Below are 24,344 nucleotides of genomic sequence, written 5' to 3' on the forward strand. Positions count from 1 at the left end.
TTTTTCCTGTTTTTTCAGGACTAATTCCACTTCGGCTAAAGTTATTGGCCTGTTTATCGTCTTCCTTTGTTCTTTTGAAATTGATGTTATCTTTTCTGTGTTTAAATAATGTTTTATCTTGATTTCCTCCATACTATCTTGCACTAATAGTTTTATGAAGTATTTATGAGTAATATTCTTCTTTTCTTCCACTTTGTATAGAATTCTTCCCTCATCATCTTTTAATTGGTATATCATCCTTTTTTCTCTTTCATTCTTCAATCTGTATGCCAGCCATCGTCCAGGTTTGTTGGCTTGTTCAAAGTAATTTTGTCTCGCTGCTTTAATTTTCTGTGCTAATTCCTTTTGAGTTATTAAGTTGATCTTATGTTTTATCATCTCTCTTTTTTCTTCTTTAATTTTATTCTTTGGGTCTTTCTGTAGTTCAGCTTTGGCTTCCATAAGATCTTTTTGCATACATTCTTGTTGCTCTTTTTATTTTCTAGTGGGTTTCTCCTACCCGCTGGGGGATTTGCCTTATCACCCCAGCGTCTTCAGAGTTTCCCCCTTAATCTGTCGGTCCCTTCAGGATTCGCAGCGCTCAGAAATGAGCTCAAACAAAGAAGTTAGAGTTAGAGGTTACAAGAACTCCCGTTCCTCAGCTCCAAGCACGATGACGTCACCACAGGAAGTCCTCCATCCATTGCTTCTTGTCCTCCCTTCGGGTACTTTGGAGAATAAGTTGACTCCCTCTTCTTTGTGGCAGCTTCTCAAATATTGGAAGACTATTGGTATCACCCCTCGTCCTTTTCATTACATTAAACATACCCAGTTCCTGCAACCATCCATAGTATGTTTTAGTCTCCAGCCCCCTAATCCTCTTTCTTGCTCTTCTCTGCTCTCTTCCCAGAATCTCAACCACTTTTTTTATATTGTGGTGACCAAAACTGGATGCTTTATTCCATTGCTAAGGCTTTGTTAAGCGGTACCAGTAGTGGGTTTCTACTGGTTTGGATTGTTCGGGTGAACCGGTAGTGGTTTGGCGGCCTGGGTCACTGGAACTGGCAGCGACCCAGGACTGCCAAGCCCTCGAACTGGTTCTCCGAGATGCACCTATGGTGCCGCCATCTTAATTTTTTGCTTTTGCACATGTGCAGAACAATTTTAATTGGACTGTGCATGCACACGCGTGAAATGCATGCGCACACGGTGCGCACACGAGCAAACCAGCAGTAGTGCCTGCTGGAACCCAGCACTGAGCGGTACCGATACTTCATGTGATCTTGATTCCATGCAGCCCAGGATTGCAGTGTTTGTTTTGTATGAAGGGTTTACAGTTGATGGCTGTAAGTTCTTTTCCAAGTCATAAATTCTATAACTTTGTGAGTCATTAAAGCAGAGTCGGACACGATCGAACAGTAGCTATCAGCTCCAAAGTTCCCTTCGCAATGACATTTTTGGCAGATCTCCAGCTCTGAATAGAAGGATGGGTTGGCCCTCTTCCTGTTCTATACCCCAATATAAAAAGAAAGGTTCTTTCCCCCACTTGCAGTCACGCAAGGAGGTTTTATAGGCCGTAAAGATAAACAAAGCCTTGTGTTGAGTCCCTCAGATTTCTTCTAAGGAACAGAAGTTCCCACATTAGCTGAAATCATGAGGATTTGGAATGCTTTTGCCTGGCTGTTCATCTTGATCCTTTGCTTTGGGACTTTCTCAGCTGATGGTGCCGGTAAGCTTTGGCCTCCGCCACATTTCCTTCATAAACCTTTGATTTCCCAGAGGTATGGCAAGCCGAATTGAGAAATGATTTGGATTCCTTTGGCATGCTGGTTCCAATCATGGGACAATTCCTCTGAATGGGAACTTTATCACTTCACATCAGAAATTATGTACTCGAGGTTTGAAAAAATGCTTCAACTTTGTTAGAAAAAAGTATTCAAAAATCCAGATTTCAGTTGCACACAATTGTGTTAGTTATACACAACTAGAGATTAATTTCTGTTTGTAATTGATTCTGCTATTGGTGCTGTTAAATGTTTTTATTGCACTTTTAATTAACATATCTTTTGTTGCAACTTTGATGTATTAGAAAACCCTTGGAGCACAATATGGAAGAAATTCATTTATAAAATAAGCAACATTTTTAAATCAAGTACAATGGGCATTAATGGGTATCAAAGATCTATATCAGCAATGGCGAACCTTTTTTGGCTCGCGTGCCACAAGTGGGGGGAGCGCGGGGGGGCGTGTGCGGGTGTGCCGCACCCATAATGCAATGCACGATCCCCCAGTGCGCATGCACGCACAATGTGCCCCCCCCCAATTTTTACATGCTTTTTTCGCCCACCCCAGGCTCCAGAGGCTTTATAGGAGCCTGGGGAGGGCAAAAAGAGCCTCCCCCACCCCCCCGGAGGCCCTCCAGAGGCTTCAGGGACCGTCCAGAGGCTTCCCTGAAGCCTTCAGAGAGCTTAAAACCACCCTCCGAGCAACCCGGAAGTGACTTCCGGGTTGCTCGGAGGGTCATTTTAAGCGCTCCAAAGGCGTCAGGGAAGCCTCCGGACAGTCCCTGAAGCCTTCGGAGCGCTTAAAACGACTCTCCGAGCAACCCGGAAGTCACTTCCGGTTTGCTCGGAAGGTGGTTTTAAGCACTCTGAAGGCTTCAGGGAAGCCTCCGGACGGCCCCTGAAGCCTCGGGGGGGCAGGGGAGGCTCTTTTCGCCCTCCCCAGGCTCCTATAAAGCCTCTGGAGCCTGGGGAAGGCGAAAAATAGCTTTTAAAAAGGTAAAGTCAGCTGGCCAGCGTGCTCATGCGTGCTGGCCAGCTGACAGGGCAGCGCCTCGCGTGCCCTGACAAATGGCTCCGTGTGCCACAAGTGCCATAGGTTTGCCATCACTGATCTATATCTTAATTGTGGCTTGCAATATCAAGCAAGAGAAAACACATATACAGGAAAATATACTTACAACCACAATTGGGACTGAGACTTTAGTCACTAAGCGAGATGATTGTTAAGTGAGTTGCACCCAATTCTACCACCTTTTGTTGTAAGCAAATCACCCTGGTTGTTAAATAAAACACATCCTTTTCCTTTCTCCTCTTTCTCTTCCTCCCTCTTTATAGGATTCTATTATTATTATTATACAATTGTATCACAGCGGCCAGTTGTTTCGCCGGATTTGGCATTGATTACTAGTCGGGCCCAACCCAGGGGCCTAGGACGTCGTAACGTATTTTCGTAATATACGTGCAGATCCAAGTAGTGCAGCTTTTTGCATTTGACTGATGGTGATTTTGTCAAGTTTTAACTGTTTTAAATGTAATTCCAGTGCTTTTGGAATAGCTCCCAGTGTGCTGATTACCACTGGAATTACCACTGCTGGTTTGTGCCATAATCATTGAATTTCAATTTTTAGGTCCTGGTATTTCGCGATTTTTCATGTTCCTTCTCGTCGACCTTGCTATCACCTGGTATTGCGATGTCTATGATTGTAACCTTATTTTTCTCAACCAGTGTGATGTCTGGTGTGTTATGCGCCGGTATTTTGTCCGTTTGTATACGAAAATCCCATAGGATCTTGACCATCTGATTTTCGGTGACTTTTTAGGCTTATGTTCCCACCAGTTTGTTGTTGTTTTAATATTATAATTTTTGCACAAATTCCAGTGGATCATTTGTGCTACTGAATTGTGCCGCAATTTATAATCAGTCTGCGTGGTTTTTTTACAGCAGCTGAGTATGTGGTCAACAGTTTCACCAACTTCTTTGCAGAGTCTCCATTTGGCATCATCAGAGGATTTTTCGATTTTGGCCTTAATGGCATTTGTTCGGATAGCTTATTCTTGCACAGCCAGGATTAGTGACTCTGTTTCTTTCTTTAATGTACATGTTGTTAACCATAACCAAGTTTTTTCACTGTCCACTTTATCTTTATATTATTATTATTATTATTATTATTATTATTATTATTATTATTATTATTATTATTATTATTATTATTATTATTATTATTATTATTATTATTATTATTAAAGAATTTTATTGGTTTTTAAACATTTATAGGGAAAGATAAAAAAGGTACATAGAAAATTTTGGCAGCTCCCGTGCTAGTGGTAGAAATCCTCCCAAATCTCACAATTTTTACAATGTTAAAAACAACCTATAAAAGATAAGCATAAACAGAATCTTGTTTTACATTATATCAACCATGTGTTCAATCATATCTTTCTTTGACTCTTTCTAGTATATCAACAATTACCATAGTATTTCAAATATATTTATTTTTGCGACCTGAGCCTTTTCGATATTGATCCCTCCTCCCTGTTCCCAGATGGAGCCACAGCCCGCCCCCCCCCTCCTTCATATCTTGCACATTGCTACCTTTTTCACCACCTCCCCTATTTTTGTCCTCTAGGAGAGAACTATGCTTTTTAATGAAGGCTTCTGCCTCCTCCACTGCATTAATTCTAATTCTATTTCCCTCCCAAAAAATCAACATTTCCCTCTGGCAATAACCATCTAAACCAAACTCCTTTATTGTATAATTTCTTTGATAAGGAGAAAAACTTCCTCCTTTTTTCCCTTTTTTTTGGGGGGGGGATTTGCTTAAGAATGGTAATTTCTTTATTTTTATATTTTAGTGGTCCCTCCCTTTGGGCCCCTAGCACCTCATCCCTCGTGGTCCTCCTAAGAAACTTAACATGTACCTCCCTTGGAACATTGTGTGTTCTAGGATATGCTGAATTTATCCTGTAAACCAGATCCATATCCTACCACAACTGTTCTTTATTTCTCTTAATATATTCTGCTAAAATTATACTCACAATATCCTTAAGATCTTCATTTTCTGTCTCTGGTAGGTTCTGGAATCTGAGAAAAAAGGACATTCTTTCAAGTTCTATTTTTGCCATAAAATTTTCCAGTTCTAAATTTCCCTTCCGGACTGCCTTAACCTCCTCCCCCAATCCAGCTGCCCCCTCTTCCAACACCCCAATTCTTTGTTTGTTTTCTGTTATATGATGTTGTACACCTCTGAGTTCATCTTTGAGATCTGTCACCTCTTTTTTCAACTCATTTTGACCCCAAACTAGTACAAGTTTGTTTGTTTTGTTTGTTTTTGTTTTTATTGGATTTATATGCCGCCCTTCTCCCAAAGGACTCAGGGCGGCATACAACATTAAAAAAAAACATCCCAAAAGTTAAAAAGAAATTAAATACATATCCAAAAAAAAAAAAAAACCGAATTTATAAGACAATACATTTAAAAATGAATTAAAATTAACAGGCCAGCTGGCTGGAAAAGCCAACATTTTAGGGCACGTCGGAAGGACCGGAGGTCAGGGATTATGCGAAGCTCCGGGGGCAACTCATTCCAGAGGAAAGGCGCTCCCACAGAGAAGGCTCTCCCCCTAGGGGTCACCAGCCGACACTGTCTGGCCGATGGCACCTGAGGAGGCCAACTCTGTGGGATCGTACTGGATGGTGGGAGGCTACTGGTGGCAGTAGGTGGTCTCGCAGGTACCCTGGGCCTAAGCCATGGAGCACTTTAAAAGTCATAATTAATACCTTGAATTGCACCTGGAAAACAACCGGCAACCAGTGCAGGCTGCCTAAAAGGGGTGTAACATGGGAGCACCTAGGTACCCCCATGACAGCCCATGTGGCTGCTTTCTAAACCAGCTGAAGCCTCCGGGTGCTCTTCAAGGGCAGCCCCATGTAGAGAGCATTGCAGTAGTCCAGGCGAGAAAGGACAACGGCATGAGTGACTGTGCACAGAGCATCCCGATCCAGGAAGGGGCGCAACTGACGTACCAGGCAAACCTGGTGAAAGGCCCCCCTGGTCACGGCCGTCAGGTGTTCTTCTAAACTAAGCCGCATATCCAGGAGGACTCCCAGATTGCGAGCCTTCTCTGAGGGGGCTAAAATTTCTCCCCCTATCGTCAAAGATGGAACAAGATGTACAAATCGGGATGACAGAAACCACAACCACTCAGTCTTGGAAGGATTCAGCTTGAGCCTGTTCCTCCCAATCCAAATCCGCACAGCCTCCAGGCATTGGGACATCATGTCGAGGGCATCATTTGGGTGGTTTGGGGTAGAGATGAAAAGTTGGGTATCATCAGCATGATACCGTACCCCAAAACCACGGATGATCTCGCCCAGCAGTTTCATGTATATGTTGAACAGGAGGGGTGAGAGACCCGACCCCTGGGGCACCCCACAAGTGACGTGCCTGGGGGTCGATCTCTGCCCTCCAGTCAACACAAACTGCGACCGATCCGACAGGTAGGAGGAGAACCACCGTAAAATGGTGCCCCCCACTCCCAACCCCCGAGTCGTCACAGTAGTATACCATGGTCGATGGTATCGAAAGCTGCTGAGAGGTCGAATAGGACCAGGACAGAGGAGCAGCCCCTGTCCCGGGCCCGCCAGAGATCATCGACCAATGCAACCAATGCTGTCTCCGTGCTGTACCCGGGCCTGAAACCTGACTGAAACAGATCCAGATAGACAGCTTCATCCAGGTACTGGGGAAGCTGACATGCTACCACACTCTCGACAACCTTCGCTACAAAGCGAAGGTTGGAGACCGGACGATAGTTGGCAAAAGAAGCTGGGTCCAGGTAAGGCTTCTTAAGGAGGGGCCTCACCACCACCTCCTTCAAGGCGGTGGGAAGGAACCCCTCTCTCAATGAAGTGTTGGTAATCGCCTAGAGCCAGCCTCGTGTCACCTCCCGGGAAGCCGAAACTAACCAAGAGGGACACAGGTCCAGCACACAAGTGGCAGCACTGAGTCTCCCCATAATCCTGTCCATGCCTTCGGGCGTCACAGGGTCAAACTCATCCCAGATTGTCTCCTCAAGATTCATCCCTGTCGGCTCGCCCGAATCTACCCAGTCAGAGTCCAAGCCTGTCCGGATCTGAGCGATTTTATGCTGCAGACACTGAACAAATTCTTCAGCCCTACCCTGCAAGGGATCTTCCGCAGTTCCTTGGTTAAGTAAGGAGCGGGTCACCCTAAACAGGGCGGCTGGACGGTTATCTGCGGACGCAATAAGAGCGGAAAAATATTGCCGTTTGCCGCTTCTATCACCACTAAGTAGGATTTAATATGAATTCTTACTAGTGTTCGATCAGATTCGGACCGGCTGGCCCTCCAGCCACTCTGTAGGCATCTTTTCCAGCGTTTCATCTCCCGGAGCTCCTCGATAAACCAGAGAGCCACCCGGGATCGACACCGGGTCAGAGGCCGCAAAGGCACAATGCGATCCAAGGCCCCAGCGGCAGCCCTATCCCAGGCTTCCACTAGGGCTTCGGCGAGTTGTGAGCAGGTCAACCTTTATTCTCTTTCCATTCCGATATAGAGAGAGATAGTTCAAATGCCTTTGAACTATCTTTGTCCGAGGGGGGGGGGTAAAGAGAAAGAAACACCCCCCTCTAATCTTCCAGTTTCAAATGGATTGAACAAAAACTTACAATAGTCTGCTGCATATGTGTTAACGATGATTAAGGAGATTAGGGTGGATCTCTCCCCACCGGCACTTCAGCCGCTCTTCTTTCGCTTAACTCTTTCCTCCCGGAGCCCATTCGGCAAAAGGGGAGATAGCCAGCAGCTGTTTCATGCCACCCCTCTGCTCCCCGGTTCCTGGGGTGAGGCTGGAAACACCCCCGCCAGCTGCCGCCAAGTCTGGGGGATTCCAGCAAGCCGCCCTGCGGCAGGAGACCCCTCCAGGGCCCCCTGTGCTCCTGAAAGGAGCCCACCGGGGAGACGAGCAGCGGACAACACGTCCGTCACCTACAGGAACCGGAAGTGATCCATTATTATTATTATTATTATTATTATTATTATTATTATTATTATTATTATTATTATTATTATTATTATTATTATTATTGCATCAACAGAATTGTATCAAAGTGGCCAGTTGTTTCACCGGATTTGGCATTAATTACTAGACGGGCCCAACCCAGGGGCCTAGGACGTCGTAACGTATTTTCGTAATATGTGTGTGGATCCAAGCAGTGCGGCCTTTTGCATTTGACTGATGGTGATTTTGTCAATTTTTAACTGTTTTAAATGTAATTCCAGTGCTTTTGGAATAGCACCCAGTGTGCCGATTACCACTGGAATTACCACTGCTGGTTTGTGCCATAATTGTTGAATTTCGATTTTTAAGTCCTGGTATTTCGCGATTTTTTCATATTCCTTCTCCTCGACCCTGCTATCACCTGGTATTGCGATGTCTATGATTGTAACCTTATTTTTCTCAACCAGTGTGATGTCTGGTGTATAATGCGCCAGTATTTTATCCATTTGTATGCAAAAATCCCACAAGATCTTGACCATCTGACCCTCGACGACTTTTTCAGCCTTATGTTGCCACCAGTTTGTTGCTGTTTTAATATTATAATTTTTGCACAAATTCCAGTGGATCATTTGTGCCACTGAATTGTGCCACCTTTTATAGTCAGTCTGCGTGATTTTTTTACAGCAGCTGAGTATGTGGTCAACAGTTTCATCAGCCTCTTTGCAAAGTCTACATTTGGCATCATCAGAGGTTTTTCGATTTTGGCCTTAATGGCATTTGTGCGGATAGCTTGTTCTTGCGCAGCCAGGATTAGTGACTCTGTTTCTTTCTTTAATGTACCTGCTGTTAACCATAACCAAGTTTTTTCACTGTCCACTTTATCTTTTATGTTTTCCAGAAATTGGCCATGCAATGCTTTGTTCTGCCAACTCTCCATTCTTAATTTTATCACATCTTTTCTGTATTCTTGTTTCGTCTGTTGGGCCTTCAATAGATTTTTGTTCTTTACTTCGATTAATAGATGTTCTTGACTTTCTTTTAAATAATCAGCCAGTGCATGTTTTTCTTCTTCAACTATTTGCTTCACTTGTAATAATCCTCTGCCACCTGATTTTCGGGGTAGGTATAGTCTATCAATATCGCCACGCGGATGTAAACTGTAGTGCATTGTCATTAGTTTCCTGGTTTTTTGGTCCAAAATGTCCAAATCAGCTTGTGTCCAGTTAACTATACCAGCTGTGTATCTTATAACTGGTATTGCCCAGGTGTTTATGGCCTTGATTGTATTTCCACCATTCAATTTAGATTTCAAAATTTTCCTAACTCTGTTGATGTACTCTCCCCTGACAATAGTTTTTGCTTCTCCATGCTTGATGTTATCCAACTGCAGAATGCCTAAGTATTTGTAGGCTTCATTTTCATTGCATTTAATTAGTTGGCCATTGGGCATTTCAATTCCCTCATATGCAGTGATTTTTCCCCTTTTTATGGATACAGTGGCACATTTTTCCATGCCAAACTGCATTGAAATATTGGTGCTGAATACTCGGACTGTGTTTGTCAGTGATTGGATTTCTATTTCTGACGTTCCATAGAGTTTCAAATCATCCATATATAATAAATGCGAACTTTTTCGGCTTCTTTGGCTGTTTGGTAGCCTAGTTTCATTTTTTTTTAAGATTACTGATAGTGGGATCATCGCGATGATGAAGAGAAGAGGTGAAAGTGAATCACCCTGGAAAATTTCTCGCTTGATATTAACCATTCCGTAGTTCTCATTCCCTACTGCCAACTCGGTTCTCCATTGTTTCATCGCCTTTTCAGTAAAGGATGTAATATTTTTGCTAATGCCAGTTGTTTCTAAGCATTTTATGATCCAGCTATGTGGCAATGAGTCGAATGCCTTTTTGTAATCAATCCAGACTATATTCAAGTTTGTTTTTCTGTTCTTACAATTTTCTAATATCATTTTATCAATTAGGAGTTGATCTTTTGTGCCCCTGCTCCTTCTTTTGTTGCCTTTCTCCTCTACTGGCAAGATGTTGTTTGTTTCCAAATAATCCATAATGTTATCTGCAATAATGCCTGTGAGTAATCTGAAGGTTGTTGGCAAGCATATTATTGGTCTGTAGTTTTCAGGTATTGTTCCTTTAGTTGCATCTTTCTGAATCAAGTATGTTTTTCCAGTTGTCAACCATTCATCAATTTGGCCATATTATTATTATTATTATTATTATTATTATTATTATTATTATTATTATTATTATTATTATTATTATTATGTTAATCTTTGGTGAGATACACAGCCTTTGGGGCTGGTTGGTAGCCTAACAGCTCGAGTCCTAACCAAGGACCTAGGAACTGTTAAGGTAATGTCGGAGGATATAAGTTGTTCCAAATAGGGTAGTTTTTTGTAGAGTCAGAATGTTCAAGTCAGGTAAATTTAGAATTTTCAAATAGCGAGGTAGCCCTTTAGGTATTACTCCAAGAGCTCCAATTACAATTGGGACAACACATGATTTCTTTTTCCACAGTCGCTCAGCCTCGATTTGCAAGTCCCGGTATTTTGTGATTTTTTTTTTTTTGCTGTTTATCTTCAATTCGTGCATCACCAGGTATTGCAATGTCAATGAACCATACTTTTTTCTTTTCAATTATTGTTATGTCAGGTGTGTTGTAGGCTAAGTGCCTGTCTGTCTGGATTCTGAAGTCCCACAAGATCTTGCCTTTCTCATTCTCTAAAACCTTCTCAACCTGATGGTCCCAGTCGTTTTTGCTGTACTCAAATCCAAACTTTTGGCACAATTTCCAGTGAATAATCTTAGCAACGCGGTCATGGCATTGTAGGTAGTCAGTTTGTGAAATTTTGCTGCACCCGCTGATCAAGTGGTCGACTGTCTCATATTTCTCATTACACAGGCGACATTTGCTGTTGGTGGTAACATGTTGAATTTTTGCCTTCATGCAGTTTGTGGCTAAGGCTTGTTCTTGAGCTGCCAAAATAAAGCCTTCTGTTTCTTTTTTCAGTACTCCTGATCTTAACCAGTTCCAAGTTAGTTTTTGGTCAGCTTTGCCTTTAATACTTTTCAAGTATTGGCAATGCATAGCTTTGCTTTTCCAGTTTTCAGCTCACTTCTCAATTACTTCTTTCTTATATTCAGTTTTTAACTTAGTTGTCTTCAAAAGGCCTCCTTTATTTACAGAACTTCCTTAATCATTGGTTCTTCACTTTTCTGGATGTAATCATTCAAGCTGTGTCTTTCTTCTTCCACAGTCTGCTTTACTTGTAGGAGTCCTCAACCACCCTCTGCTCTTGATAGATACAATCAGTCAACGTCACTTTTAGGGTGCAAAGCATGATTCATTGTCATAAGCTTCCTTGTTTTTCTGTCCAAATTGTCCAACTCTATCTGGGTCCAGTCAATTATTCCTGCAGAGTATCGAATTACAGGTATAGCCCAGGTATTTATGACTTTTATGATGTTTCCTCCACTCAGTTTGGACTTTAATATCTTGCAAATTCGTCAAATGTACTTGGCTGAGGTTAATTCCTTGTCTTTATTATGCATTAAGTCAGAGGCCTCTAAAATCCCCAAGTACTTGTAGCCTTCTTCTGGTTTTACTGCCTTTATCATTTCTTCATTCTCAAGTTGTATTCCATCATCTTCTAGGACCTTGCCTGCCTTGGTTGCCATTGTTGCACATTTGTCAATTCCAAACTGCATATCAATGTCTTGACTAAATTATTTTGTACTTTCAATTAATAAATTCAATTCAGCTTTTGTTTTAGCATACAGCTTCAAATCATCCATGTACACCAAGTGTGAATAATTTTATTATTATTATCATTATCATTATCATTATCATTATCATCATCATCATCATCATCATCATCATCATCATCATCATCATCATCATTATCATTATTATTATACGATTGTATCACAGCAGCCAGTTGTTTTGCCGGATTTGGCATTGATTACTAGTCGGGCCCCACCCAGGGGCCTAGGACATCGTAACGTATTTTCGTAATATACGTGCAGATCCAAGCAGTGCAGCTTTTTGCATTTGACTGATGGTGATTTTGTCAAGTTTTAACTGTTTTAAATGTAATTCCAGTGCTTTTGGAATAGCACCCAGTGTGCCGATTACCACTGGAATTACCACTGCTGGTTTGTGCCATAATCGTTGAATTTCGATTTTTAAGTCCTGGTATTTCGCGACATTTTCATGTTCCTTCTCCTCGACCCTGCTATCACCTGGTATTGCGATGTCTATTATTGTAACCTTCTTTTTCTCAACCAATGTGATGTCTGGTGTGTTATGCGCTAGTATTTTGTCTGTTTGTATACGAAAATCCCACAGGATCTTGACCATCTGATTTTCGGTGACTTTTTCAGTCTTATGTTGCCACCAGTTTGTTGTTGTTTTAATATTATAATTTTTGCACAAATTCCAGTGGATCATTTGTGCTACTGAATTGTGCCGCAATTTATAATCAGTCTGCGTGATTTTTTTACAGCAGCTGAGTATGTGGTCAACAGTTTCATCAACTTCTTTGCAGAGTCTGCATTTGGCATCATCAGAGGATTTTTCGATTTTGGCCTTAATGGCATTTGTTCGGATAGCTTGTTCTTGCGCAGCCAGGATTAGTGACTCTGTTTCTTTCTTTAATGTACCTGTTGTTAACCATAACCAAGTTTTTTCACTGTCCACTTTATCTTTTATTTTTTCCAGAAATTGACCATGTAAGGTTTTGTTCTGCCAACTCTCCATTCTTGATTTTATCACATCTTTTCTGTATTCTTGTTTCGTCTGTTGGGCCTTCAATAGATTTTTGTTCTTTACTTCGATTAATAGATGTTCTTGACTTTCTTTTAAATAATCAGCCAGTGCATGTTTTTCTTCTTCAACTATTTGCTTCACTTATAATAATCCTCTGCCACCTGATTTTCGGGGTAGGTATAGTCTATCAGTGTCACCGCGTGGATGTAAACTGTAGTGCATTGTCATTAGTTTCCTGGTTTTTCAGTCCAAAATGTCCAAATCAGCTTGTGTCCAGTTAACTATACCAGCTGTGTATCTTATAACTGGTATTGCCCAGGTATTTATGGCCTTGATTGTATTTCCACCATTTAATTTAGATTTCAAAATTTTCCTAACTCTGTTGGTGTACTCTCCCCTGACAATAGTTTTTACTTCTCCATGTTTGATGTTATCCAACTGCAAAATGCCTAAGTATTTGTAGGCTTCATTTTCGTTGCATTTAATTAGTTGGCCATTAGGCATTTCAATTCCCTCACATGTAGTGATTTTTCCCCTTTTTATGGATACAGTGGCACATTTTTCCATGCCAAACTGCATTGAAATATCGGTGCTGAATACTCGGACTGTGTTTGTCAGTGATTGGATTTCTATTTCTGACTTTCCATAGAGTTTCAAATCATCCATATATAATAAATGTGAAATTTTTTCAGCTTCTTTGGCTGTTTGGTAGCCTAATTTCATTTTTTTTTTAAGATTACTGATAGTGGGATCATCGCGATGATGAAGAGAAGAGGTGAAAGTGAATCACCCTGGAAAATTTCTCGCTTGATATTAACCATTCCGTAGTTCTCATTCCCTACTGCCAACTCGGTTCTCCATTGTTTCATCGCCTTTTCAGTGAAAGATGTAATATTTTTACTAATGCCAGTTGTTTCTAAGCATTTTATGATCCAACTATGTGGCAATGAGTCGAATGCTTTTTTATAATCAATCCAGACCATACTCAAGTTTGTTTTTCTTTTCTTACAATTTTCTAATATCATTTTATCAATTAGGAGCTGATCTTTTGTGCCCCTACTCCTTCTTTTGTTGCCTTTTTGCTCTACTGGCAAGATGTTGTTTGTTTCCAAATAATCCATAATGTTATCTGAAATAATGCCTGTGAGTAATTTAAAGGTTGTTGGTAAGCATGTTATTGGTCTGTAGTTTTCAGGTATTGTTCCTTTAGTTGCATCTTTCTGAATCAAGTATGTTTTTCCAGTTGTCAACCATTCATCAATTTGACCATTTTGTAATATTTCATTCAGTTGCCTGGCCAACATTGCATGTAAACTGGTCAGATATTTGAGCCAGAAACCATGTAATTGGTCATTTCCAGGTGATGTCCAATTCTTTACTTTTTTTACTCAATTTTTGACCATCTCAGTTGTTATTTCTAATACTTGCATTTGTTTGTTACCAATGCTTTCCTCAAAGTCATGTATCCATTTTGCTTCCTTATTGTAGTCCTTTGCATTTTCCCACAATTCTTTCCAGAATTCAGCTGTGGCCTGCTTTTCTGGTTTTTCACTTTTGGTGTCACCGTTCACATTAAGACTTTGATAAAAACACCGTTGGTCTGATCGAAATTGTTGATTTTGTTTGTATTGGATGATTCGTGCTTCATATCTCTCAATTTTTCTAGCTGTTGCTGTTATCTGCTGTTTTACAATCTCTACAGCTTCATTGATGTTTCTTGTATCCAATCTATATGTTCTGATTAGCTGATCTATGAATTTTCTGTTTTTAAGCCGTTGCTCATGCATGTTCTTTAAGTTGCTAGCATCTGCCCATAATTTTTTGACTTTTTGTTCCAATCAGATTTTCCACTTTGGCTTTGATGCTTTTTCCATTGTGTGATTAGGTACTTTGATTTTAATGCCTAGTTCATTAGTGACTATTACAGCTGCACTGTACATTAACTGATTCATTTCCAAGATGGATCCCGATTCAATTGTTGAAAGCACTGCATTAACCATTTTCATGATAGGACCCAAAATTTTCTTAGGGACAGTTTTTAATGATGGTAAACGTTGCCTTTCCTCCCTAGCCAGAAAATGCTCCATGATCTTGTCCTTCAGTTCATTTTTGTTTTTGAGTTGGTTCATCAGTTGGTTCAATGGTAACTGGTTCTGGTGGTAGTGTTGTTATTTCCTCTCTGGCATCTTCCTCTGGGAGTTCTCCTATGATTTCTTTAGTTGTGTCATGAGTATCAGTTATTTCCTCTTGTGATGCTTTTTTTTTTTTTTTTTTTGCAATTTGCCTGAATTTCCTCAAGTTCAACTTGGCTAAACACTTTATTCCGTATAATAAATCGCCTTTGATCTGCTAGTCGTTGTTCACTAAAATTTGAATCTGGATATTGTTGTTTCCATAAATCATACATTCGCTTTAAATAGCCTCTTTTTTTTGGCTCTGAGTTGTAATAGAAGGTCATTATGTCACGATTTTCATCTGCACTATGTTTCTGTGGTTTTGTTGGCTGGTCCACTTGTAGCCCACTTGTCGATGGATGTCCAGGGACCTCAACATCCGCCGCGGCCCTTGTTAACCCGCGCGACGACCGATGCGGTATAGAATTTTTATTCATTTCTTTCACCATGTTGTATGGGTTGGTGAGGTTTTTTTATGGGGCCAGGTTGCCAACCTGACCCCAACCCTCCTCCTTTCTCATCCGGGCTTGGGACCGGCAACGGCGGAGTTATTGTTGTTGTTGTTGTTGTTCTTGTTGTTGTTGTTGTTGTTATTATTATTATTATTATTATTATTATTATTATTATTATTATTATTATTATTATTATTATTATTATTATTTAGGGTCAAGATTGAGAAGAAAATGCTTGTGCAAAATGAAGAAACACCTGCCTGTGATGGACAGAAGTATGTTTGCTGTCAAATCTCCTTGTTTTAGAACTTTGAATGCTTTGAGTATTTTTTGAAATAATTGCTTTGGACCTCAGGTGACCTCAATACCTCCCACTCCCAATCATTAAAGCAGCCCCTCTTTCTTTCAAGCTTCCAAGCAAGTCTGAGAAAATATACAACTGCTTTAAGAGACGCAATATTTTTTATTCATTGATTTCCCAAAGCAGAGTTAGAAATCACCTTGGAGGTCTTCTAGTCCAACCCTCTGCTCAAACAGGTGACCTTATAGTATTTCAGACAGGTGGCTGTCCAGTCTCTTCTTAAAAGCCTCCAGTGATGGAACACCCACAATTTCTGAAGGCAAGTTCTGTTTCACTGTGTTCTGACCGAGGCTTCCCAAGAGCATGAAGCAAACTCCTAGTCCTGCAAAAACCCCTTTTATTAATTTGCTGTGAATTCTGCTCATTCTCGTCCATCAAAGTCTTTTAAGTGAGGATTTACAGTCACAGACCTTATCTGGCTTGGAGGGGTGACATGCCGTTATCTGCAAAACTTGGCAAGGAGTCTCGAAGAGCCATAAACTAATGAAGTGAACTAATTGTCTCCTGCAAACTCCACTCCCCTTTCGCTCCTCCTTTATTTCCTCGGGAGGGGCCATTCATCATCCACCTGTGGCATTACTCCCAAGTCAACCCCTGTTCTTTAGCTGTTCCCTTCGTCTGTCAACTCTGCACACGTGCACACTGGGAACAGGTTCCAGCTGTTCATCTGCCTCACTGATGTCTGACTCCGAAGGCAGCTGATAACTGTCAGATGGCTCTGGCTTTCTCTCTGCCTCCGACACAGCCCTCATCTGAGCCTTCTCCAGACTCCAGGACTGGCCCATGTTCCTCCCCAACCTCTTCACTCTCCGAATCTGCTGCCAGCTCCACTGGCCGCTGGCAGGCACAACACATTGATTAATTGTCCTCACTGTTTCTCCTTAGTTCCTCAAGGTTGCTTCTCTCCTTGATTAGTTTCCATCCATTGTTTCATTTCATTCCATGTAGCCATTTCAGACAAGTGGCTGTCCAGTCTCTCTTCTTAAAAGAGCTGGATATTTCGTCTGCTTGGTGTCAATCTCTGGGGAAAAGAGGGCCTGTTTTAATGAGCAGCAAAAAGGTGTCAGACGGTCCATACATGAAGGTCCAGTCAAACTGATTTGTTGCTAACAGCCTATGGGCAGGAATCTTCTCAACCAATAGGTAGCACTTGCTTGGGGTTAAATATGGGTTAATGGCATTTGGGGGAGGTAGGGGGGTTGCTTTTAGTCTGGCTGTGTACCTGAATAGGTATTCTAGGCTGATCCCTCTTTTAACTCTGCCCCGAGTTCTGCCCCTGGTATTTGAAACCACAGCCTATCCTGAGATGAGTGTTATTTGTTATTTGGGAGGGAGGGAGGGAGGGAGGGAGGGAGGGAGGGAGGGAGGGAGGGAGGGAGAGAGAGAGAGAGAGAGAGAGAGAGAGAGAGAGAGAGATTTTTTAAATATGATTCTCGAAAGCTGTTAATTGATAGATATTTGTGCACCTAATATTATTTCAATTAAGTTTATTCTCTCTCTTTTTGTCTTACAGAGATTGTCGGACAACACAAGAAATGTTTCTGTAAACCTCACAAAACAAGAAAACGTCCCAATTATTTTTTTGTTCCTGGACCGCTGCCTCAAGTGTGAAGGGAAGGCTTAAACACAGTACCAGCTGCAAATTAGCTTGTTGTTGTTGTTGTTGTCATTATTCTGGTCTCATGATTTTTGGTTTCTGTCAAGAGTTCGGTCCTTCTGAAGCGTGTCACTTTGGGGAAAACTGTGTCGAGAGAGAGAGATATATATGCTGCAATCCTCCTAAATATAATCTGGTTGCCAAACTCACGGATTCTACAAATTTTCCCCCTTTTCACCCCCCCCTCCACACAATATAAATCTCATACAAATCCAAACTCACGGATTCTGATCATGTGACCCCCTGGGGTGATGTGATGATTGTCATCATATATGTGCAAGAACTGATCGTAGGTTGCTTGTTTCAGCCCTGTCATAACTTTGGATGGTCGCTAAATGAATGGTTGTAAGTTAAGTCTGACTCCAAGCTGAGCTATCTGACTCTTCCATAACTTGGAAGCCTTGAACCCGGTTTCCCTTCGGGCGAGGGGGGAAGACGCAAGGCTGGTTTCTCAGGATCAGTCCTGCCTTCAATGCTGGGAAAGGGACCCATCCCCCGCTCCCCCCCACACACATTTTGACGGGGGTTCCTGTGAGCAGTGGGGAAAGTTTAAATTGGACTAACAATCATTGGCAGAAAGACATTCAAAATTCAAAACATACATCAGCATCATAAAAGATTCTCAACTTAGAACTAGACAAATTCTGCCTGCTATCATAATGTTAAATTTGCACATTTCTTGCACTCTGTGTGTGTGTGTGTGTGTGTGTGTGTGTGTGTGTGTATACATATATACATATATAGCAATAGCCCTTAGACTTATGTACCACTTCACAGTGCTTTACAGCCCTCTCTAAGCGATTTACAGTCAGCCTATTGCCCCCAATAATCTGGGCCTTCAATTTACCCACCTCAGAAGGATGGAAAGCTGAGTCAACCTTTTGCTGATGAAAATCAAACTGCTAAATTGCAGACAGCCAGCAGCAGAGGTAGCCTGAATTTTTCAATAGCATTATAAAAAAAGGGTGAACTCTTGAGTTCTGACAAGTGTTAAAAGCAATAGCTCTTCATTCATGCACTTCAGGTCGTTGCATCCTTTTCGAGTGAAATTTTCTTTCTTCCAGAATTCCTCAGAGTGATCAGAAATACATAATTGGAATATAAGATTCAACCTTCTGTGTTCATCTTTTTATCTGGAAGTTTCTGGTTTGGATCATTCACAATTTTGTTTAAGCCCACACTAGTTTTCTGACCTGATGGGGGGAGGGAGTGCTTTGGGACTTTGGAATTGGATAGGTCTAGTTTAATGAAAAGAAGGACCAGGGGAGACATGATAGCAGTGTTCCAATATCTCAGTGGATGCCACGAAGAAGCAGGAGTCACGCTATTCTCCAAAGCACCTGAGGGCAGGACAAGAAACAATGGATGGAAACTAAGTACAGAAGCAACCTAGAACTATAAGAGAGTAATTTCCTGACATTGAGAACAATTAATCAATGAAACGACTGGCCTGTAGAAGTTGTAGGCATTACAACATTGGAGATTTTTAAGAAGAGATTGGTCAACCATCTGTTTGAAATGGCCCGGGTCTCCGGTTTGAGCAGAGGGGTTGGGCTAGAAGCTTCCAAGGTCCCTTCCAACTTCATTATTCTGATCTGATCCAATTTGTATCTATGATTCAACGTAATAAATTGTGGTGGTTCAGACAGAGTGAACCTTCTATCAAGAACAGGGTATATGTGTCTATCCAACCTGAGGGGCTTTAATACCTCAGCATCTATTTCCACTATTAAATGCAACTGTCAAAGCTTTCTAAGAAACCCTCCCTTCCCCTCCCCTGCCCTGGGTCCACTCGATTCAGCATCCATCTCCAGCAACCCCAAAGTCAAGAGACCTGTCTCTTGTCATTCCGTGGTTCCTATTGGCACAGAACAACATAATTCCTCTATTGACACTTTGGCCTGGGGGACAGATGGCGCTGGGCTTCTGAGGAGGATTAGCAGGCATCACTGAAGGTTCTTATCCAGTCCGAGCCAGAAGAGGTATTTAAATTTAAAAAAAATAGGAGCACTAATCTTTTGCACCTGACAATATTATCTTAAGTGCATAAGGAAATAGAAGTTGAACAGTGGGGTAAGGGACAACGTCTGCTCTGAATTTCTTATTTTATATCATGATTTTAGACCTGTCTTTTCAACAATTGCTGATGGAGGACCGTGTTCTCCTCCTCTTCTTCATAGCTTGCCTCTAGATTAATATTTCTCAATCGTGACAACTTTAAAAAGTGTGGACTTCAACTTCCAACATTGACATCCTTTCTAACTCATTCCTGCATTAGCTGGGTTATTATTATTGTAAAAATAGCATCTACTATTCCACATTTATTTTCATAACAAGTTTCCTCCTCAAATATGCATTTTTCTATCTCAATTTCCCTGAAATATCATTTTTTGTCCTAATTTCTTACTGAACTGTAGAGAAATTAGAGAAATGTATGGCCCAGAACATTTCTCCTGAAGTGACTGGAGCTAATGAATTTATTCTTCATGACAACACAATGTTTTCTTGATACAAACCACACTTTCTGGTGATAAGACCACAGACCATTACAATTATTCTACTAATATGGTTTCTAATTTGAGGTTGGTGCTGAGATCGCTAAGTGTCTCATGTTTGACTCCTATCCACTAAATAGTATTTATCTTAGGGCAAAGCACATTCCAGAAAGTCTTTGTTAAAAAAAGATTTATTTAAGAATCTTTCTGATGATTTCCAATAAATACATATTTAGATTAATAGTTTGTCGGTTATATTTTCAAAATAAAAATACAGTTTAGACTTCTCTGTTTACCTGTGATTCCCCTGATTCAGTTAAAAATTGTCGTTAAATAAGAAAAATAAAATTATTTAGTCATTTGTGAAGATGTTTTCTCTCCAAACTATAAATTCCAGAATAAGTTGACTTCGTGACAATGAATTCCCCATTTTAAAAAATGGGTTTATCTCAATCATGAGATTCCAAAATATCCATTTCTTTAAAAGAAAAAAATAGAAAGCCAAAAATGAATTTAGGAATAAAAGCCTTGCTTAAATCATCATTGAAGAGATCAATTTTGATTTGTATTCTTACAGCTCTCTGTGCTAATGGAATGCTTTGTTGTCTTTTCAATGAAGGATTAAAGTTAAAAAAGGATCTCCTTATTAACAAAATAATTCTAAATAGTGAGCCTCTTGATCAATTCCGAATTGGCTGCCTTTACTTCACGTTCAATGTATTAATTTCCTCATCCTGGAAAACAAAATATTATGTACAGCTGCTAATTCAAGAATATCAAGATGAAATTCATTTAGTCCTGAGAAATGACTCCTTAGGTGTTTTGGTGAGGAAAAAAATGCAAAACACCCTGTCAGTTGTTAAACTTTTTAAAATTTATTTAGAAGAAGTATGGGTGGCGTTGGGAAGAAGAAAAGCGAAAGCACCAGGGGGAAAAAGAGAAGTTAAGGAGGGTTTCTTTGGACAATTGCAAGCACGCTGCTGAGCAGAGCTTGCTCCAAGCAACGGAGATGCTGAATGCTTGCAAATAAATCTCCCATTGCTGGCAGAATAATTGGACTAATTAAGTCGAAGGCAGGAACGCCTTTCAGTGCTTCCAAAATTAAGTCTGGTCATCCGCTTAACATCTTAGCAACTATTCCTGCCACTCTGCCAGATTCCTCATTCCCCCCCCCCAACTTCTGAAGAAGGTTTCAAGCAGGGAATTGGAAGGGTATTTCTCCTACCCCTCCTTTCCCCAAAATTAAGAAGAAACGGATCCTCTCTCTGAGGGGGAATGAAGCAAGAACGACATTTGCCAACCTCGTTGTTTCTCAATCTGGTGCACGTTTGCCTGGGTAAGTAGAGCCAAATCTCTCAAAACTATGCAGGTTGGAGCTGAGGCAAATGTTTAAAATTTCGGGGTGTGTGGGTGTCTTCCTGCTAATAGCGACTTTCAACTCAAGAATGGCATAAATAGAAGATGATTTACTCATTCCCATCTTTTCTTTTCTACCTTTTGGCTGTTGATGTATTTGCAACCTCAAATGGGCTATTTAAAAAAACAAACAAACTTAAGGATGGAATGATATCTAATGGGTCTTTCCTTTTTTTCTCCCTCCCCCTTGGGTTCTGCTCTTCTCTTGTAGCAAGTAAGTAATTGTTTTCTTAAAGATTTGGGGGGTAGGCGTCCCTTTCAAAATTCAGGAGGCATCGTTTAAATCGCTTAGGAATTCCTTGGAGGTTGAATGGAATATGGGACCCTGGTGCAGTTCAGGGGGATTTGATGAATTTTAATTAGCAAACATTTTTGGGGGATAGATTAGATTTCCCTTATTTTCTTTCCTGTGCCTAAATTAAATTCTGTTTGAATTTAAAACATTGCCAGATTTGTAGCAATTTGTATGGTTAATGGCATAGTGGTTTTTTGAAATGTTCAGAGTTTTCTCAGATACGAAGGGGTGAATTAGACCTACAGACCTGAGGGGTTGAACTGGGCTTTGTGTACAGACGAAAAGAAGTCCATTCACTAACTTTCCACTTATTGAATGCTTCTCTCTTGAATTCTGCTTTCTCTTAACTTACAGTTCAAGCAAATTATGCACCCTATTTCTTTGACAATGGAGCCAGCAGCAATAATGGGAATATGGCCCTCTTCAGCCTCTCGGAAGATACAGCTGTGGGTCAGTGTTGTGATCTTATGCCTCTCTGGGTGTTTAAAAACAGAAATGTTGAGATTTTGTTGGGGCTGTAATGGCATCCTCTCCAAGTTGGGATCCTCTGGGTATTTGATGCTATTTTATCGATTCATACTGACTTTTCTTTGGGGACTCATTCATATGAAGATTTTCCTTCATTTTATCCCCACAATAACACCTCTGAGTTAGATTGGACTGAAATTCACACCAGAAGTTTCCAGGATGGACTGAAATATAACTCCCTGGTCCTACTCCAATCCTTTAACATCTACATAGAATATATCTTCCAAGAGATTTGTTGCCAATCTAGAGAAGCTCCGTAGAGTTATTGATCCTTTTGCCTTCTATACTGAAGACCCCTTGATGGTGGCCAATTTAGGTAGCCTAGCGTTCTGTCTGTACGCAAAACTGGTAGGTTTACATTACCTTTCAATGTGGTCATTGATAGGTCTGTGATTTCTGGATAAAGTTACTGCTGGGATTCACACATTCTTTTGTGGAACAACCTATCCTGATCTGGATAAATTATTCTAGAACTCTTTTTCAGTTTTCACATCGGAACAGCTGACTTCAGATACAGTGCTAAAACACAACTAATCATCCGAACCTCATGCATGAACCTAGTCTTTCTGTATTTCTCTGGATCGATATATTAGAGAAAAATTTAAGGGTGTTTTTGCTAAATATTAGGGCTGTGTGAAGTTTCAGAGGAGGGCTTCATTTAGATAAAAATTCTTCAAGCAAAGCATTTTTTTCAAATGTACTCCATGAAGCACTGGCTGTTTCTTGACTTTTTAGAGCAAAGCAATCATTTTTCTTCCTATTCAGAAGGCATCTTCCAGGCTTGGAGGGTCCAGCTATGAAGTGTAGACACTTCTGGACAGCTCACTCAGCTGAGGCTGGGCAGTTTTATGGAAAAGCTTCTTCCATGCCTCTGAGTTCTTCTAACTCTTCTCCACTGCCCTCATTTAGAAGACATGGGTGGAGAAGGACTTTTCTTCTCTCTCTCAGTGACCACCTATTATCAGGAGGTCAGGTGTGGGAAAGGAATAAGAGAACTTTTTTAGGGAGTGCTGCAAGGAAAAAAATGGGAGAGTTCATTTTCCAACAGGGTTAGCGAAAGTGCTTCTAGGCTGATAGATTGTAAAGATTTCCCAGCCTGGAGATCCCTCAGTCTGGAATCCTTTAGCATGAAGGACATCCAAGTGAAGTCAGTTTGCTTTCCTGGTGTCTCCTAACATTGGTCCATAGGACTCTGAGGAATCCACATGGCTTTGTCACAATGAATTCGATGTGCCGCTTCATGTCAACAAAGTAAATCAGGGTCCAAACATCTATAGAGATTTTCAATCACCCACATCACGGTTGTCCCAAAGATGCTTTTCCAAAAGGCAACTGGACTTTCTTATGTGCTTTTTTATTTTGAAACCTTTTGCTTCTCATCCAAAAAGTTTCTTAAGTCCAGAGACGAAATTGCTTTATTGAAGTGTAATTTCATACAGGTGTAAATTCACAGAGAATGCAGTGATTTTTGCCATAGACATGCAGTTGACTCTGGAACAAAGCAAAGGATTTTCTTGCAGTGGTAAAAGTCTTCTTCAAGTCAAGCTAAAATCCAGTTGCGTACACGGATATTTGGCTTCCCTGACCACATTGTATAAACCCGTGATGGCGAACCTACGGCACACATGCCACAAGTGGCACGCGGAGCCATTTGTCAGGGCACGCGAGGCGCTGCCCTGTCAGCTGGCTAGTGCGCAAGCGCGCGCTGGCCAGCTGAGTTCACCTTTTTAAAAGCTATTTTTCACCTTCCCCAGGCTCCAGAGGCTTTATAGGAGCCTGGGGAGGGCGAAAAGAGCTTCCCCCGCCCCCCCCAGAGGCTTCAAGGACCGTCCGGAGGCTTCCCTGAAGCCTTCGGAGCGCTTAAAACCACCCTCCGAGCAAACCGGAGTGACTTCCGGGTTGCTCAAAGGGTTGTTTTAAGCGTTCCGAAGGCTTCAGGGACCGTCTGGACGGCGGAGGGAGGGGGGACTCTATAGCCTTCCTGCCATGCGTCCCGCACAGGAATCCGTCCCCTCGGGGCGTTGCGCGGGCATCGCAAGGATTAAGCCAAAAGGGAGGGGGACAGGGAAAGCGAAGGGGGCTTTGTTGTCCTCCTTCTCCTTCTCCTCCTTTCCCCCTCCGGCTCGAACGCGGCGCCGGGGCCCAGCAGGCAGCGAACGAGTCGGAGCCTGCTGACTGGAGGAAGAGGGTGAGAGGCGGGTCCTGTGAACGGCGGCAGCAGCGGTGGCAATAGTTGCAACTCGGGGGCGGGCCGCCCCGGCTGGGAGACAAAGGAGGGGAAAGGCGGCAGGCAGCAGAGTTGCGACTATTGAGCGCGGCGTGGCGCCGCCTGAGGCCGGGATCGAGGCGGCTGCGCGGCCTGCCTGGCATGGCGCGGCTAGAGGAGGAGGAGGAGGA

The 24,344-nt window shown here is 41.7% G+C and overlaps 1 protein-coding gene across 1 annotated transcript in view; it reads left to right on the forward strand.

Moving 5' to 3' along the window:
* The first annotated feature begins 20,946 nt into the window (after positions 1-20,946).
* CDHR1 (cadherin related family member 1) overlaps positions 20,947-24,344 on the forward strand; it is a 63,773-nt gene continuing 60,375 nt past the window's right edge. The window contains exons 1-2 of the mRNA XM_081954557.1: positions 20,947-21,044; positions 21,774-21,869. Coding sequence (XP_081810683.1) covers positions 20,984-21,044; positions 21,774-21,869 — 157 coding nt within the window. The 5' untranslated portion in view covers positions 20,947-20,983. The remainder of the gene's footprint in view (positions 21,045-21,773; positions 21,870-24,344) is intronic.

The sequence above is a fragment of the Natrix helvetica genome (genome assembly GCF_964273705.1).
Source record: "Natrix helvetica genome assembly, chromosome: 5".
Taxonomy (NCBI): Eukaryota; Metazoa; Chordata; class Lepidosauria; order Squamata; family Natricidae; genus Natrix; species Natrix helvetica.